This window comes from Mustela putorius, unplaced genomic scaffold (genome assembly GCF_011764305.1).
Source record: "Mustela putorius furo isolate JIRA1106 unplaced genomic scaffold, ASM1176430v1.1 tig00003834_pilon_pilon_pilon, whole genome shotgun sequence".
Classification (NCBI taxonomy): domain Eukaryota; kingdom Metazoa; phylum Chordata; class Mammalia; order Carnivora; family Mustelidae; genus Mustela; species Mustela putorius.
Window position 1 is genome coordinate 93,267,538 of NW_025421987.1, and position 16,337 is coordinate 93,283,874.

The 16,337-nt window shown below is 37.6% G+C and overlaps 1 protein-coding gene across 5 annotated transcripts in view; it reads right to left on the reverse strand.

Moving 5' to 3' along the window:
- ATP13A4 (ATPase 13A4) overlaps window positions 1-16,337 on the reverse strand; it is a 126,367-nt gene that overhangs the window by 12,516 nt on the left and 97,514 nt on the right. For 3 of the 5 annotated variants that reach the window (XM_004745283.3, XM_045088728.1, XM_013052609.2), the window contains exons 19-25: window positions 15,013-15,176; window positions 14,075-14,197; window positions 12,794-12,873; window positions 11,288-11,330; window positions 10,756-10,865; window positions 8,631-8,727; window positions 7,034-7,106 (exon numbers count right to left, since the gene is read on the reverse strand). In XM_004745283.3, coding sequence (XP_004745340.1) covers window positions 7,034-7,106; window positions 8,631-8,727; window positions 10,756-10,865; window positions 11,288-11,330; window positions 12,794-12,873; window positions 14,075-14,197; window positions 15,013-15,176 — 690 coding nt within the window. The remainder of the gene's footprint in view (window positions 1-7,033; window positions 7,107-8,630; window positions 8,728-10,755; window positions 10,866-11,287; window positions 11,331-12,793; window positions 12,874-14,074; window positions 14,198-15,012; window positions 15,177-16,337) is intronic. The other 2 variants (XM_013052611.2, XM_013052610.2) reach the window with 1 other exon arrangement.

Consider the following 16,337-nt stretch of genomic DNA (forward strand, 5'->3'; position numbering starts at 1 on the left):
TAAGCTAAAAATATCAGAGGTATAAAAAGATGTTCATTACTGTATCATTTACAGTAAATTATGGCACATCTATATAATGAAACAACATACAGTCACTAAAAAGTAATGCTTTAAAATATTCAATGACAAAATGAGGAGTGACATCAGAAAAAACGGCAGAGAAGGAAGTTCCAAGTTCCCATCCTTCCACAGAAACATCGAAAAACAAGCAGAAACTGTTAAAACTAACGTCATTGAAACTCTGAAAAACAAAGGCTTATAACAATCAAACAAATGCTAAATCAAAAAAAAAAGGCAATTTAAAAGTGATAGGCAGGATTTGTGTCATTTTTACTTGCTCTTGCCATACTCCTCTTCATCTCAGTGGCAATCTCAAAGTTGATTGTTCACACTCCCAATATGGGGAGGACTCTTATGTCTGGCCACAGGAGGAAAAGAGCGAACTTCAACACAAATTATTGTGTAGGTCTGTTCTAACCTGTCTGGGAGTTACCTGAAGGACTAGCACAAGGTGCTCATCTCTCTCACCTAATATGAAACTTAACTCAGGACAGCAGTATACACTGCTTAAAAACATTGTAAGCCTAATCAACTACCCACAATCACCTGGGGCAAAAGATAACAGCTGAGACATAAAATAACAGCCAAAATAAAGAAAACCTAAAGAAATTTTCTTTGGGAAATTATGGCTTTCAAAAGCACCTGTGTATATTGGGGACCATAGAAAGCCATGCACACACCTAAGGTAAGATATATGTCAGAAAAGACCAGAACAGCCCCTTAGTTTTCAACTCTGGATGATCTCTGCACTCAGCACAAGCCTAGCTAAGTGTTGAAGTGCCCCAGCACAGAACAAATCTGCAAAATCAGTATTAGAAACTTTTGTACAACAAAGACAATCTTCTTTGTTCATTGTTTTAAACTGATGGAGGTTGAGAAAAATCTCAGTCAAAACACTAGCTGAACAAAAGCCAAAGGAACAGAGATTTCATTGACCACACATAAGAACTGATACAGTCTTTGCAAAAATAGTTTAGGGAAATCATTAAACAAATGTACTCTGACAGTCTTCAAAAAACAGCAAAACAAAAACCATCAAGCCCTAGGGAAGGGGGTAAATCTGATTTCCAGAGTTATGACACTATAATATTCAATGGAACAAAATAAATTGATAGAATTCATCATTCATCTCTGAGGAAGCCTGGGCATTGGACATATTGGGCAAAGACTTTAAAACAACTGTTTCAAATATGCTCAAAGAAATCAGGGAGCAACATACAAACAAAATGAAAATGTCAATAAAGAGATAGAAAATATGAAAACAAGCCAAAAGGAATTCTTTTTAAAGAATTATTTTTATCATTTCTACCTCTTTACTGACACCTCATTTTGTCCAGTAGAAGTAACCAGTTGAACAAATATAGAAGACTGTATTACTGTATTTTTGGTTTTGAATTCCAGTTTTTATTCCTACATGCTTTAAAAGATAACACATAAAAAAAATAATTATAGATCTATGTTGTTGGGCACACAATGGATAAAGATGTAATTTGTGTCAACAACAATATAAAAGGAGGAGACAGAGTTTGAAGTAGCAGGGTTCTGCATGCTCTTAAAGTTAAGGTATCAATTCAAAGTAAATTATTATAAATTTAGGATGCTACATGCAACCCTATGATTAAAAGTTATGTCAGGTTTAACATTATATCCAAGGGTAAAAGATTGAGAGGTTCCCCATAAGATATGAACAAGACAAGAATGCCCATTTCACCACTGCTATTCAACATTATACTGAAAGTTCTATCCAGAGCAATTAGAAAAGGAAAAGAAATAAAGTCATCCAAATTAGAAGGAAGAAATAAAACAATCTCTATTCACAAGTGACATAAACCTGTATATTGGGAATCCCAAAGAATACACAACAAAATTACTAGAGGGGCACTTCGTTGCTCAGTGGAGAGAGCATGCAGTCTTGATCTCAGGATTGTGAGTTTGAACCCCACATTGAGCATGGAACTTACTTAAAAAAATTAAACTTCTACTTCGGTTCTTTAAAAAAAAGAAAGAAATAAAGAAAGAAAGCTACTAGAGTTGATAAACACATTCAGCTACATTGCAAGATATAAGATCAAAACATAAAAATCAGTTGTGTTTCTATATAATGGCAATAAACAATTTTAAAAAGAAATTAATAGAACAATTCCATTTTCAAAAGCATCCAAAACAATAAAATATATAGGAATAAGTTTAGCCAAAGAGGAGAAAGAGTTGAACACCAAAAATTACAAACTTTGCTAAAAGAAATTAAGCAAAACATAAGTGAAAACAAACACATCAGATGTTCATATATTGGAAAACTTAATATTGTTGAGATTTTAATATTATCCAAGGTTATCTATAGATTCAACACAGTCTCTATCAAAATTCAAATGGTTTTATTTTCAGAATAATAAATTTGATCTTCAAATTCACGTTGAATTAAAGGAGACTCTGAATAGTCAAAACAATCTTGAAAAAGAACAATGTTGGAGGACTCAAACTTCCTGATTTCAAACTTACTATTAAAAAAGTAATCAGAACACTGTGGTAATTGTGTAAGGTAATGGCATACAGACCAATGGAATAGAATTGAGGGTCCAGAAATAAACCCATACATCCATGGCCAATTGATTCTTCAGTATGAGTGTTAAGACTATCTACTGGGGAAAGAACAGTCTTTTTAACAAATGGGGCTGAGACAACTAGATTTCCACATGCCAAATAAATGAAATTGGACCCCAACTTCACACCATATAGAGAAATTAATACAAAAACACAAAAAGAATCAATGACTTCAGTATAAGAGCCAAAAATAAAATAAAATTCTTTTTAGAAAACATAGGGTAAATCTACATGACCTTAGATTTGACAATGGATTCTTAGATATGACACCTGAAGCATGAACTAGAAAAGAAATAAATAGATACATTGGACTTAATCATAATTAGAAACTTTTGTACATTGAAGGACATTACTAAGAAAAGGAAAAAGCAATATAGAATGGAAGAAAATGTCTGAAATAATGTATCTGAGAAGGTTTTAACATCCACAACATCTGAAGAACTCTAGAGCTCAACAACCAAAAGACAAAAATCCAGTTAAGAAATCAGCAAAACACTTAAACAAACACTTCTCCAAAAAAGACATACAAATGACCAATAAGTACATGAAAATATATTCAACATGATTAGTTATTAGGGTAATAAATTTAAAACCACAATAAGGTACCATTCCATACTGACTAGGATATGAAAATAATTTAAGTGAAATAACAAGTGTGGATAAGACTATGGAGAAATTGAGATCCTCACCGAGATCTGAATAATAAGAAAAAGTCAAAGCCATATGAAGATTGATGGGAAGAGTGTCTTACACAAAAAAAAAATAGCAAAACAAAGGTACTGTGGTGCCCACAAGTTTGGCAGTGCTCAAGAGACTGATAAACCAGGGAGCCTGGGACAAGTGAGTAGTAATGTGTTCGGAGGTGATGGTAGAGAAGCAGGCAGGGGCCAAAGCATTTTAAGCAAGTGGATGACAATAAAATTTATTTTTTTTAAGATTTTATTTATTTATTTGACACAGAGAGAGACAGGAAGAGCAGAAACACAAGCAGGGGGAGTGGGAGAGGGAGAAGCTGGCTTCCGGATGAGCAGGGAGCCCAGTGTGGGGCTCCATCCCAGGATCCCGGAATCATGACCTGAGCTGAAGGCAGACGCTTCACGACTGAGCCACCGAGGTGCCCCAGTAAAATTTATTTCTTAAAAATAACATTCTACTACCCTTGGAAAGGTAAATGGGGGTGAGAGGAAGCAAGATCAGTTGGGAGGTTGTTAGAGGAATCCACAAGGGAGGCGACATTGCTCTGTGACAGGGGTTACAAGCTGCGGATGGAGGAGAGATGCAGGATAGCTTCTGCAGGTAGAGCCACGCAGAATTTCATAGGTATGGGATGTGAAGAGTAATAAAAAGAGAAACTAAGGATGGCTCCAGGTTTTTGAACAACTAGGCAGATAGCGGTGCTATTTTGCTAGAATGTAAGGAAAGGAAGTTTTATTTGTTTTTGTTCTTTCACAAATGTATTCTAAGTGCCCATTTCAGTAAGTAGTACAAGCTCAGCACTCAGTCAGTAGTTAATGATTTTGTTGAATTATCAGATCTTGTAGAAGATAAGAAAATATATTTATATGCTGATAAGAATGATCTAGCGGACCAGTGAAAAGCTGAGGATGGTGGAAAAAGAGATTATTACATAAAAAAAAAAAATCCTTGAGAAGGAAGGAGGAAGTAAGATTAAAGGTACAAGTGGAATTGTTGGCATTCATATTTAACAGAGAGGAAAGTAGAGACTATAGTAAAGATAATGGGGAGTGGATGGGTTGGGGAAAAATCCTACAGCAGGAACACTGAGGAGGTGAGAGTGGAGTGGCCTAATGGAAAGACTACTTTTTTTTTTTCAATTTATTTGTTTTCAGAAAAAACAGTATTCATTATTTTTTCAGCACATCCAGTGCTCCATGCAATCCGTGCCCTCTATAATACCCACCACCTGGTACCCCAACCTCCCACCCCCCCCCACCACTTCAAACCCCTCAGATTGATTTTCAGAGTCCATAGTCTCTCATGATTCACCTCCCCTTCTAATTTACCCCAACTCCCCTCTCCTCTCTAACACCCCTTGTCCTCCATGATATTTGTTATGCTCCACAAATAAGTAAAACCATATGATAATTGACTCTCTCTGCTTGACTGATTTCACTCAGCATAATCTCTTCCAGTCCCGTCCATGTTGCTACAAAAGTTGGGTATTCATCCTTTCTGATGGAGGCATAATACTCCATAGTGTATATGGACCACATCTTCCTTATCCATTCATCCGTTGAAGGGCATCTTGGTTCTTTCCATAGTTTGGCGACCGTGGCCATTGCTGCTATAAAGATTGGGGTACAGATGGACCTTATTTTCATGACATTCATATTTATCCTTGGGGTAAATACCCAGGAGTGCAATTGCAGGGTCATAGGGAAGCTCTATTTTTAATTTCTTGAGGAATCTCCACACTGTTCTCCAAAGAGGCTGCACCAACTTGCATCCCCACCAACAGTGTAAGAGGGTTCCCCTTTCTCCACATCCTCTCCAACACATGTTGTTTCCTGTTTTGTTAATTTTGGCCATTCTAACTGGTGTAAGGTGATATCTCAATGTGGTTTTAATTTGAATCTCCCTGAGGGCTAATGATGATGAACATTTTTTCATGTGTCTGATAGCCATTTGTATATCTTGATTGGAGAAGTGTCTGTTCATATCTTCTGCCCATTTTTTGATATGTTTGCCTGTTTCGTGTGTGTTAAGTTTGAGGAGTTCATTATAGATCCTGGATATCAACCTTTTGTCTGTACTGTCATTTGCAAATATCTTCTCCCATTCTGTGGGTTGCCTCTTTGTTTTTTTGACTGTTTCCTTTGCTGTGTAGAAGCTTTTGATTTTGATGAAGTCCCAAAAGTTTATTTTTGCTTTTGTTTCCTTTGCCTTTGGAGACATATCTTGAAAGAAGTTGCTGTGGCTGATATCAAAGAGATTACTGCCTATGTTCTCTTGTGTTCTGATGGATTCCTGTCTCATGTTGAGGTCTTTTATCCATTTTGAGTTTATCTTTGTGTACAGTGTAAGAGAATGGTCGAGTTTCATTCTTCTACATATAGCTGTCCAGTTTTCCCAGCACCATTTATTGAAGAGACTGTCTTTTTTCCACTGTATATTTTTCCTGTTTTGTCAAAGATTAATTGACCATAGAGTTGAGGGTCCATATCTGGGCTCTCTACTCTGTTCTACTGGTTTGTGTGTCTGTTTTCATGCCAGTACCATGCTGTTTGTCCTGATAGCATATAAATTTTACACTTGTGGTTCTTTTTGACGAGGTTCTTTCTTTATTTGCATATATATATTTTTTTCTCTTGTCATATACTTGTATCAGTCTTTTTATCTCTTTTTGTTTGTCTACTTTATAAATCTTACCTTGGGGCCCATCTGGGCTGAACCTTCTTTTTCATCTTCCTTTTCTTTCCTGTCTCTCTCTCTCTCTTTTTTTTTTCTTCTTCTTTTTTTTTTCTTCTTTTATTTTTTTTCTTTTTCTTTTCTTTTGTTCCTCGTTTGGGTGGGGAATCCTGATTGCTCAGAAGTGTTCCAGGGTGCACCTTGACTGCACCACAGTTGATACATCCAGCTACATCTGTTCAGTCATCTCCCACCCAAATGACTAGGAGGAGGAATGCCCAACAGAAGAAAAATACAGAGGATGGACCTTCTGCAACAGAGCTAACGGCTATCAACATAGACAATATGTCGGAAAGAGAATTCAGGCTAACACTTATCCAGGCAATAGCTAGGTTGGAGAAAGCCATGGATGACCAAACAGAATTGATTAGGGCTGAAGTGAAAGTGACCAGACAGGATGTTCACAATGTTAGGGCGGAGCTTAAAGCTACCAGGGAGGAGGTTCACAATGCTCTCAATGAGTTCCAATCTAATCTAAACTCTCTCAAAGCTAGGGTAACTGAGACAGGAGATAGAATTAGTGATCTGGAAGACAAACAGATAGAGAGAAAGGATCAGGAGGAAGCCTGGAACAAACAGCTTAGAAACCATGAAAGACTACCTTTAATGTCCATTCAAAACCCTGAAAAGCTAGGATTTAAAGATGGAAAACATAAAAGCCATTCAGCTTCTGTAAGCTGGACACATTTTAATTGTAATTAATTATACCAGAAAGCATACTGTGGTCAGCATTCCTGATTTTCAAAGAGCATTTTTCATCTTAAATGTTTAGTGACCATTATAGAAGCTCTGTATTTTGTAGAAAGCAAAAAAAGAACTAGCCAGGTTTCCTTTTGCTAACACTTTTCTTTTTGCCCAACATTCAAAAGTAGAGTTTTTTATTTCCGGGGGCAGAAGGAAGTACATTGAAGGGAGCAAAGGGAGTTTTTAAAAAATATCTTACTTGTTATGCCAATAAGAGTTGTGATGGCCAGATCCTGGAACAGAAACTGGTAATTTGAAAGACTGTTTGTCTCCTGAAAATAAAAAGGAAAATGACTTTAAAAAAATTATGACCTTTTAGATGAAGTCTGACATGAACTGCATTCATTTTGTCACTGCAACATAAAATTTTACAAGGAGAGGGTGCAGCCAGGGTCCTGTTTGTATTAGTGAGAGTACCAAAGGCAAGGATGGGAAACCCTCTCTGGCCAGGAGGATACCCTCGTGTGCTCTCTGGCCTGGGTCGTTTGTGCATCAGTAACCCCTTATTGAGGGGGACATCTCACTCCACTAGATTCATCTCTGATCTTCTTTCTACCTTCTAGCAGAGAAGTCAGGGTTTGGTCTGGCACAATGAAACAGTGAGTTCCCAGGAGTAACAACTGTTAAGTATGTGATGATCTTACCAAAATTTTACTAATGGCAAAAGAATACCTGAACCCACTATTTGCATTTTGGGGTATTGTTAGAAAGTTCTGATAAAGCAGTTAGATATTCTTGAGAAAAAAATGTGTGAAGGTCTTACTGATTTTAAGTAACTTGCTTCCTTGCCTCCCCCACCCTTTAGTGGAAAGGAGTAATGGTGATCTGTGTTTAACTCTATAGCATGTATTACTGGGATTCCAAAATAGTGCCAAATTTACATACATAGCTTCTCCTTCTCCAGCTCATTCATTAATGAGTGGGAAGAGACATAGGTAATCTGAAAATAACAGAACTAAATCCTTCAATCCAGAGGCGAGAGGGCAAGACATAGAGAGGAATTTAAGGAATCAGCAATAAGCTGCTTGTACTGGTTCGTGAGAATTAATTGCTAAGTTTTCAGGGATCTTTTTGAACTGGTTGTTAAGCACAGCCATTATAAAAATTTAAGTCATACAAATCTACCATTAAATACATTATGCTAAAAACAAAGCTAATAAATACTCCCAAACCCACCACTTCCTAATCATTTTCTTACATTGTGCTGTTATCTATGCCTTTCAAGAAATTTACAACTCTTACATCTCTGTGGTGCAAGTACTACATAATGGCATGCTCCTGTATATCTCTCCCAACTCCATGCTCAGTGACAGCAGGTAGACAGCTTGAAACCAGCCATGGTAGTATTTACACCATGAAAGTTGGCAAACATTAATAACCAGGGCTTGTTTTTCCAGGGAGAGCGGGCTCTGAAATATTTAGCAGCAACGCCAATCAGAGAATCATCTCTCTAATGAATGGTACCCTAGAGTAGAGTCACACTGCAACTAGGAAGATAGAGACCTGGTTCAAGCAGGCAGAAGCAACAGCGAGAGAGAAAGTGCTGTGTTCTGATCTTCAGCAAGCACTGCATTTAAAATGTCAAGAGAGTCAGAGAATTGACACCATCAACTTTTCCCAAGTACATTCATCTATTTCTGATTTACTTTCAAAATAAAGGTGGTTTTAGAGGGGCTACTGGAGCTTGCAATTCCCCACATGCACTCTTCCTTAAAAAGCATCGCAAACTGGGACGGGTGGTACACCACGACTTGCTTTGGTCCTCACTAACCAAGAACTCAGGTCCCCAGTCATACCCAGTAGAGCAGCAGAACACCAACATACTGAATCATGCTGTACAGAGCCATGTATTTAAACATGCAAAATGAGGTCACTAGAGCTGCACGTCCTTCCCTGTGTGAGAAAAGAAATGAAAAAGTGAGGAAATGAAAGGAATAGAAAGAATTGAGGTCAGTTGCAATGTGCTGTTCAGCTGAGCTCAGGAGAAAAAACTCAAAAGCCTGATTATTCAACTGTTTGTCTGACAGACTGGACAGCCTTGAGCCCATGGGAGCTGGCTGTCAGAATAGGACTAGATTTTTAGGAAACACCCATTTCAGGCCGAGGTCCACAGGTTTGGTCCAGCTATGGAGTCCAGGTCGAGTGTTAGTCTTGTCCTTTTTTTGTGGGAACTTTGTCAACCCAGAGTCAGAGGAACTGGTCCCAGATCTCACACCTATACACTGATGTCATTTGGAAGGTCAGTTTCCTTCTGCCACAGTTTCTTCATCTGTGAACTAAGGGATTTCTATAAGATTGCACACTTGGGGGCTATTTTCCTGCAGGTGTTTCACTTCATTCAAATCTCATTAGGCAATCCCAACTTTTTCTGAAACTGGACTAGAACAGTACTGAAATTAGTCATACATGGAATTTAAATAGACTGGAAACAATGAGCATGCTCATTTCTGTTCATGTTGACTGAATCTGAGTAAATAGTATATATTGAAAGCATAAAATAGATTACTTATGAAATGTCACTTTTACATCTTTCATTGGAAAGAAAACAGAGTTTAAATTTCCTTCTGGTCAAAATGTTTTCCTGGGATTCCAAAGTCTGATTTTAAAATAGGCTTTTTCCTGTTTGGGGGCTCTGCTGCTATCATTTGCTTCACCAGAACATAGTTTCTTCTCATCTCACTCCTTAGAAAGGCTTTCACATACCACCCACCTGTAGCAGCCAGTTCTACCTCCTCAGTCCCTTTCCAACTTTTCCCATTACCTTGATTTATCTGTAAGAAAGCTTTATGAAATCAAGGGATGTGTGATTGACTTTTTTTTTTAAATATTTTATTTATTTATTTGATAGGCAGAGATCACAAGCAGGTAGAGAGGCGGGGGGTGGGGAGGAAGCAGGCTCCCTGCTGAGCAGAGAGCCCAATGTGGGGCTTGATCCCAGGACCCTGGGATCATGACCCAAGCCTAAGGCAGAGGCTTTAACTCACTGAGCCACCCAGGCGTCCCTGTGATTTACTTTCTTCTGGGTCTTCAGTGTCTCCACCAGTCCCTGGCACTAAGTGCCTACTCTATAAATATTTGTCAAATACATGCATAAGTTTTTTAAAAATTGGGAAGAGCTAGCCAAATCATTATTATTTTAATGTGGTGGGAATAGTACGATGTTTGTAGATAAGACATATTTAAATAAAATCAATTTTAATAGAATTTTTAATCCTATATGGCTGTTTGAGCTTGGGCATATCAATTGAACCTCGATTTCCATATTTGCAAAAGAAAATAGAGACCGTTCTTACATCTCCAGGGTATTTTGAAGTATAAGATAGTAGGTATTAGAGCACTTCACAAACTGTAAATACATGTTAGTTATAACAGCCCAAAGCAGCCACAATGCTAACCATCTCTATGATTCAAATAAAATAAAGTAGAAGTACATATTCTGGGAGACAGAGATAAAATGCCAAGGGAAATTTTAGTAGAAGCAGCAAAGATGAATAAATATTTTGAAAACTGGAGATGGAAAGAATATTCCAAAAAGCATAGAGTCAAGCAGAAAAGAGGGCAGGTGGGAAAGAAAAAGTTTTTGTCCATCCCCCATCATAAAGCATCTAAGGAGATCCATGTAAAAATAACAATAATAAGAATATGAGCAACACTTACAAAGCAGTAACAAAGTCCAGATTCCAATTTTCTAAAAGTAACCTATTGAGTGGTTTTCATTAGAAATTCCACTGCTCTCCCACGGTTATTTTTAACTCCTGGTAAATTCACTTGGGATTAGAATGGCTGATTGCATTGTCCTGTAAAGCACCCTCCCCATCCAGGGACACAAAGTTTCCCTGCTCTTTCCCTGACAGAACAATGGAATCTGTACCTAAAAGTCGAGAGAGATTAAAACAATGCTAGTGGAAAGCATCTACTTACTTGATAAGGTGAGGTACGCACTCAATGTTTGGAGTTTTCGAAGTGAAAGGGGAGGCCACAGATGCCTCCTGCTCTGATAAAGAGATGCCCACGTGAGCCATTTTCAAAGCCTGAAAGCAAAGAGTCAGGTTACTCTCCATATACACTCACATATATCTTTCCTAAGGCTACATGAGAAAAGTCTGTCAAGCTAGCCACAATGTGGCTTGTGGACCCAAGCACTAGCCAGGAGATGGCCAGATTTTGCTCTGCCTACTATATAAGAAAAATATGGCACTGGGATACTTGGCCAAAGAAGTGGGGAGTCCAGAGCCATATTCTACCTCATTTGGTCTATGCCAACCACTAAGGCATTGTGTGTCTTTGGTTGAAACCCTCCCAAACCTTCTACATCAGTTTCTCCAACAAGAACAATGGAGGTAGTGTATATCCCAGGGATACTATCTCTAGAGAACTCCAGGCAAGCACAATCAAGTGTAAGTCTTTGTCTGTCCTAGTGCCACTATGGCCCCATACACTGACAGCTACTTACCCCACAGTCATTGGCCCCATCACCGCACATACCTACAAAGTAACTAAAAGGGAACCATGTCAAATGTAAGAGATATCAGAGCAATTTTACCTATTAATTTCTCCAATAAAAAGATAAGTTGAACTTCATTACTGAGGAATTGAACTGATTATTCATTGTAAGGGAGTTTTCCTAAGAGTCTAGTTTGACTAAAAGTAAAGTGTGACTCAGCAGTCCAGTGCACCATTCCTGAATCCAAGCATTTCAGGGAGACCCTGAACATCGCTGTTTTAGGAAGTGACTTTGTTGGCTATAAAGTGGGATGTTCACAGATGACGATGTGATACCCTGGCACAGTGAAGAGGGCAACAGATTTGAAACCAGACAGAGATCTTTGGACCTGATCACTAGGCTATTTTGGCTATCATTTTTCTCTCCTACAAAGTGTTATACGTATTCAGTGAGGTGCTGTATGGAAGAGTGCCTTATAATCTCTAAAACAAAACAAACAAAACAAAATTACTTGTTGGTGCTGTTAATAGTAACAGGAGAGATCTGCCATCTTAGCAGTCACTCAATAAAAAATGCAGTGCCAGGCCCAGATTTTGAAGAAAGAAAACACATCCCTGCCTCAGGATAGTTTTTTGAGGTTACATACAGACTGCTTTCACTGGTGACAAAAATTATAGATAGTCTGCTTTTTAAGGTAGGAGTGTTCTCACAGCATTTACCGAATTGGCTATACTTCTCTTCCACACTGTCATATGAAGGCAACTCATTTACTGTCTGTGTTGTCAACCATGTGGAAAAGACAGGGCATTCTGAATCAAGAAACTTGCCTAGTGACTGAATCAAGTAGGAGGATTAAGTGGGAATGAGTAGGAGTAGAAGTTACATCTGTATGGTCCAGCACCAGAAGTAAAGAAAGCTTTCAGGACTCCATGGGTTCTATTAACAAGAAATAAAATGTCCTAAATGATGGGCACGTTAATTGAACTGTTTACTCTGTAATGAAGACCCTTGTGTTGGAAGAGAATAATTTTTCTGATTTAGGACAGAAAAGATTCTCTGTCATATAAATGTTTTCATATTTTTAAAGTTATGTGAATCTCTTGCCATATAAATCACCTTATATCAGAACTGTGATAACTTATAAAATCTAAATTTTCATTGTATCTCAGGAGCTGAACTCAAACTACACTTCCACGTTCATTTCTCACCCTACATTTTCATGCCCTATATGTCCTGGTCCAGTGATTCTCAACTCCGGATCCACAGCTGACTTACTTGAGGAGATCTGTAAAAAACACTAATGTCTAAGCCTCACATGAGCAACTGAATCAGAATCTCTGGACAACACTGTCTTGGTATTGTTATGTTTTCAAAACTCTGGAGTTGACTGTCATATATAGTTAGGTTAAGAACCACTGCCTTGGCCAAGGTAGGTGACTTCCTGTACCTCTTACACTCTCCCTGACTGCCATGCCTCCAGGCACTTCATACCACCCGAAATGGCAAAGAACCTACTCCAGTTTCTGAAATTCTTCCACCAGACTGGATTTCTGCCCAGGAGACATTCTTGCAAAGATGGTCCCATTGATCAGTATCTGTAAGGAACATGAGAGAAAATGCAGCATGTCAGTTAGCCATACATGAAGTAATTGATAATACTCAGAACACTGGGTAACAAAATCCATGAATGGCAAAAATTTTTTGTTTCCAAGAAGTCCATTTTTTTATTTTAAGACATTGAGACTTTAGTCATCAAATAAGTGAGCAGGAGACCAAAAATCAGTAAAGACGTAATAAAAATATTGATTAAAATGATGATCTTCAGGAATTTAGCTGAGCTGTCATTGAAAATATGGTAAAAAAAAAAAAAAAAATCCAGACCTTAATGAAATCTTGAGTCAGTAGAGTAGCAGAAATTATGAGATATCCAGAGGTTAACATCCCAGGAAAAGGAAAAGAGGTAACTGCTTCTGAGAAAATTGTTCAGAACTAGCAGAAAAACAGCCTAATGATGAAATAGTGACAATTTGATTTAACTACCATCTGGACTTGACCAATTGTGAAACTCAGCTAATATCCCAAACCTAATCTCGGCTATGGAACATTGATGGTTTGGAGATATTAAACCTATACCAGCTTCATCCACCTGAGCTTTATCCTATAGAGTCTAAATTCTTCTGTGTTAGATCTCTACATTCCCTGCTCATTTGGGCAGTAACTCAGCTTAATGTTCAGTCAGCCTCAAAGTCTTTATTCTATTTTTCCTAAATAGTACCTAAGAGGATAAGCAATTGAATTTAAAAAAAAAAAAAGAATAAAAACCATTTATCTTTGTATTATACTGGATATAGTCTTTTTCCAGTTTGTCTACATGTTATATATAATACTTACCTGCCCCCACTATTGTTCTTCATCAGAAAAGTGTTAAGTTTGACTGGCTTTTATATAAGGTTTCTCTATCAAAAACCTAATGGAATTCCTCTATTCTTGGCCTGCCTTCCTGTATAATTGCTGGATTTCCGCTATAGTAGGAGATCCCTCACCATGGCAATATAAAGACAGCCACCCAAAAGCAATATTTATGATTGGAAAATTCCTTAATAATTTATTCCTATAGATGATAAGAAATTGTCTAATCAAATTCACTGATTTTAAATCTAGTAGGAAATGAGACAACAAAAATATCTGCCTTTTTAAAAAATCTATTCAATAGGTATATCTTATCTATAGAGGCTTGAAATTACTTAGGAACATGTTCTGTAAGTGACATCATCAGCATCTTTACTGGGAGATTACCTTTGGTAGTAGGCTGCTGAAATGTTGACTTATAACCTGAAAAGATTTTCCACTTAAGGCAAAATGGTAACCTCCTTCTCTGTCATTATCAGAGATATCTTCCCTGATATTAATGTAATTATCCTGCAAAACAAGACACAATTACTTTAGACATTTGATAGAGATTTGGTAAAGAACCACAAAAATATCAAAGAGAAGAAAAAGATGACAGTCTGGTGTCTCTTTAAGAGTCACACTCCAGCCCTGATTCCTCAGAGAAGCACTTTTTCTTTGCTAGATCAATCTTTGCACAAACAGCCTCTAGTGAATAGGAGAATAACACTTACTCATGTCTTGTTCTCATCCTGATTTGACTGTGGTGAGTCCCAGAAAAGAGCACATTTCACACATTTCAAGTGTACTATACAAAGCATTACAGCTTAACAAATCTCTCCCTGAAGTGAGAACTTAAAATTTGTTTTCTTATAGGATTAATATTGTCCCACAAGGACACAATGGAGATAAGATACTGACAAGATTGGGAATAGATGAATAAAACTTTTTTCCCACCCTGAAGACATAATCTAATTTTCCAATGCACACAGCAGTTTCACTCCCAGGGACTAAATCTCCTTTGGACTGGAGGGGATGGCTAGCAAGCAAGAGGAAGATGAGAAATTAGATTCACAGTCCCGCTTACTACATTCTTTCTTATATAGAGCCAACAAGAGCCAAAGCTTGAAAGAATGAATTCTTCCCAGCACTCAGGAAAACACTGTACATTAAAGCTCAGTAGGACAGTATGAGAAAGTGATGGGAGCTCTTCAAATAGCATATGTGTTAGACATTTGGAGAAATATGTTGACTCTAGGTTACCTGTACATCTTGGCCAATCAGAGCTGCTCAGCAGCCAACACTGTGAGCCATAATATTGCAGAAGGTCTGTTTTTTAGGTATACCTGATTGCGATATGAAATCTGTTTCCTCTCCTCTACTAATTTCCAACTTATAGATGCTGAGGAGGACCCAGTGGTTTCATTTGCTTCAATGAGAATGACTTTTTGGTTTTCAGAAACCATTCCAGACTTCCTGGCCACTGTTATTGCAGTCTGAAGATTGTCACCTACAAGAAAGGAGAAGTATAGCAAGATGGGGTTGAATAAATAGAATCAATTCATGTATGGCCTGGAAAACTAGGGTAAGGAGTTCAGAACTTATTTTAGGTGTGAAAATAAATAATTTCTAAGTCTCTCTCACTCTGATTCTCCATGGATTCATGATCCCTTTTGTGATTCTTTTTGCTTTTCATCTGGTTACTTCATAACCTACCAGTATACTTTTTTCCAGAGAGTGGGAAGGAAAAAGAAAAAGGTGAATTTCAAATCTATCTCCATCATTTGTTAGCTTGGTAAACATTAAGCAAAACCCCACTGATTTAATATTTTATCACGTGGTTCCACTTTCAGCCAAACTGGAAAAAAAAAAACATTAAAATCTATCTCTCCCACTGATTACAGTGGAAAACTATGGGCAAAATACAAAAACAACTATCCAAGGATTTTGAAAAGTAAACATAAGCAGGGAGAATGTGGAAGAGAGTTGAATCTGGAGAAACAATCTACAAGGTGATGATATTTTTGGCTTTTTTTTTTTTTCTTTCCTCCCACATGTTTGACCTGAATGTGAACCCTAGTCCCAGAGCTGTGAAGGAAGCTAAACCTCCAAGAGAAAGTTAATCTTTCTGGCCAAAGAAACCAGGGGGGTGGGGGGGGAAGAGCTTGAAGGCTGAAGAATTATGGGACAGACCCAAGAAAGAAGATAGATAGACAAAAAGACTAACTCAGGATATGAACTCAATTCAGAGTTGTGCATGCATAGAACAAACCCAGAGAAAAGCAAAAGCCTCAGGAACTGAACTATGATATTAATCACCTCATACATCCTAGAGTTTTCCTTGCTAAAACAAACAAACAAACAAACAAACAGCCTCAACAATCTCCAGACGATTTTAACAGGATCCAAGTTCTTGTAATATAATAATTTAAATGTTTAGGATATTCAACATGCAAAAAAAAAAAAAAAAATGAACCTGGAAAATGTAGTAAATTCTCAAGGGGAAAAAAAAAAAAATCAACATTTGCTTGTCCAAGGATGACCCAGATGTTGGACTTTAAAAACTAAATGTTTTTAAAGCAGCCCTTATAAGCCTCCTCCATGAGGTGAAGGTTAGTGCTCTTAAAATAAATGACAAGATAGAAGTTCTCAAGTAAAAAAAAAAAAAAAA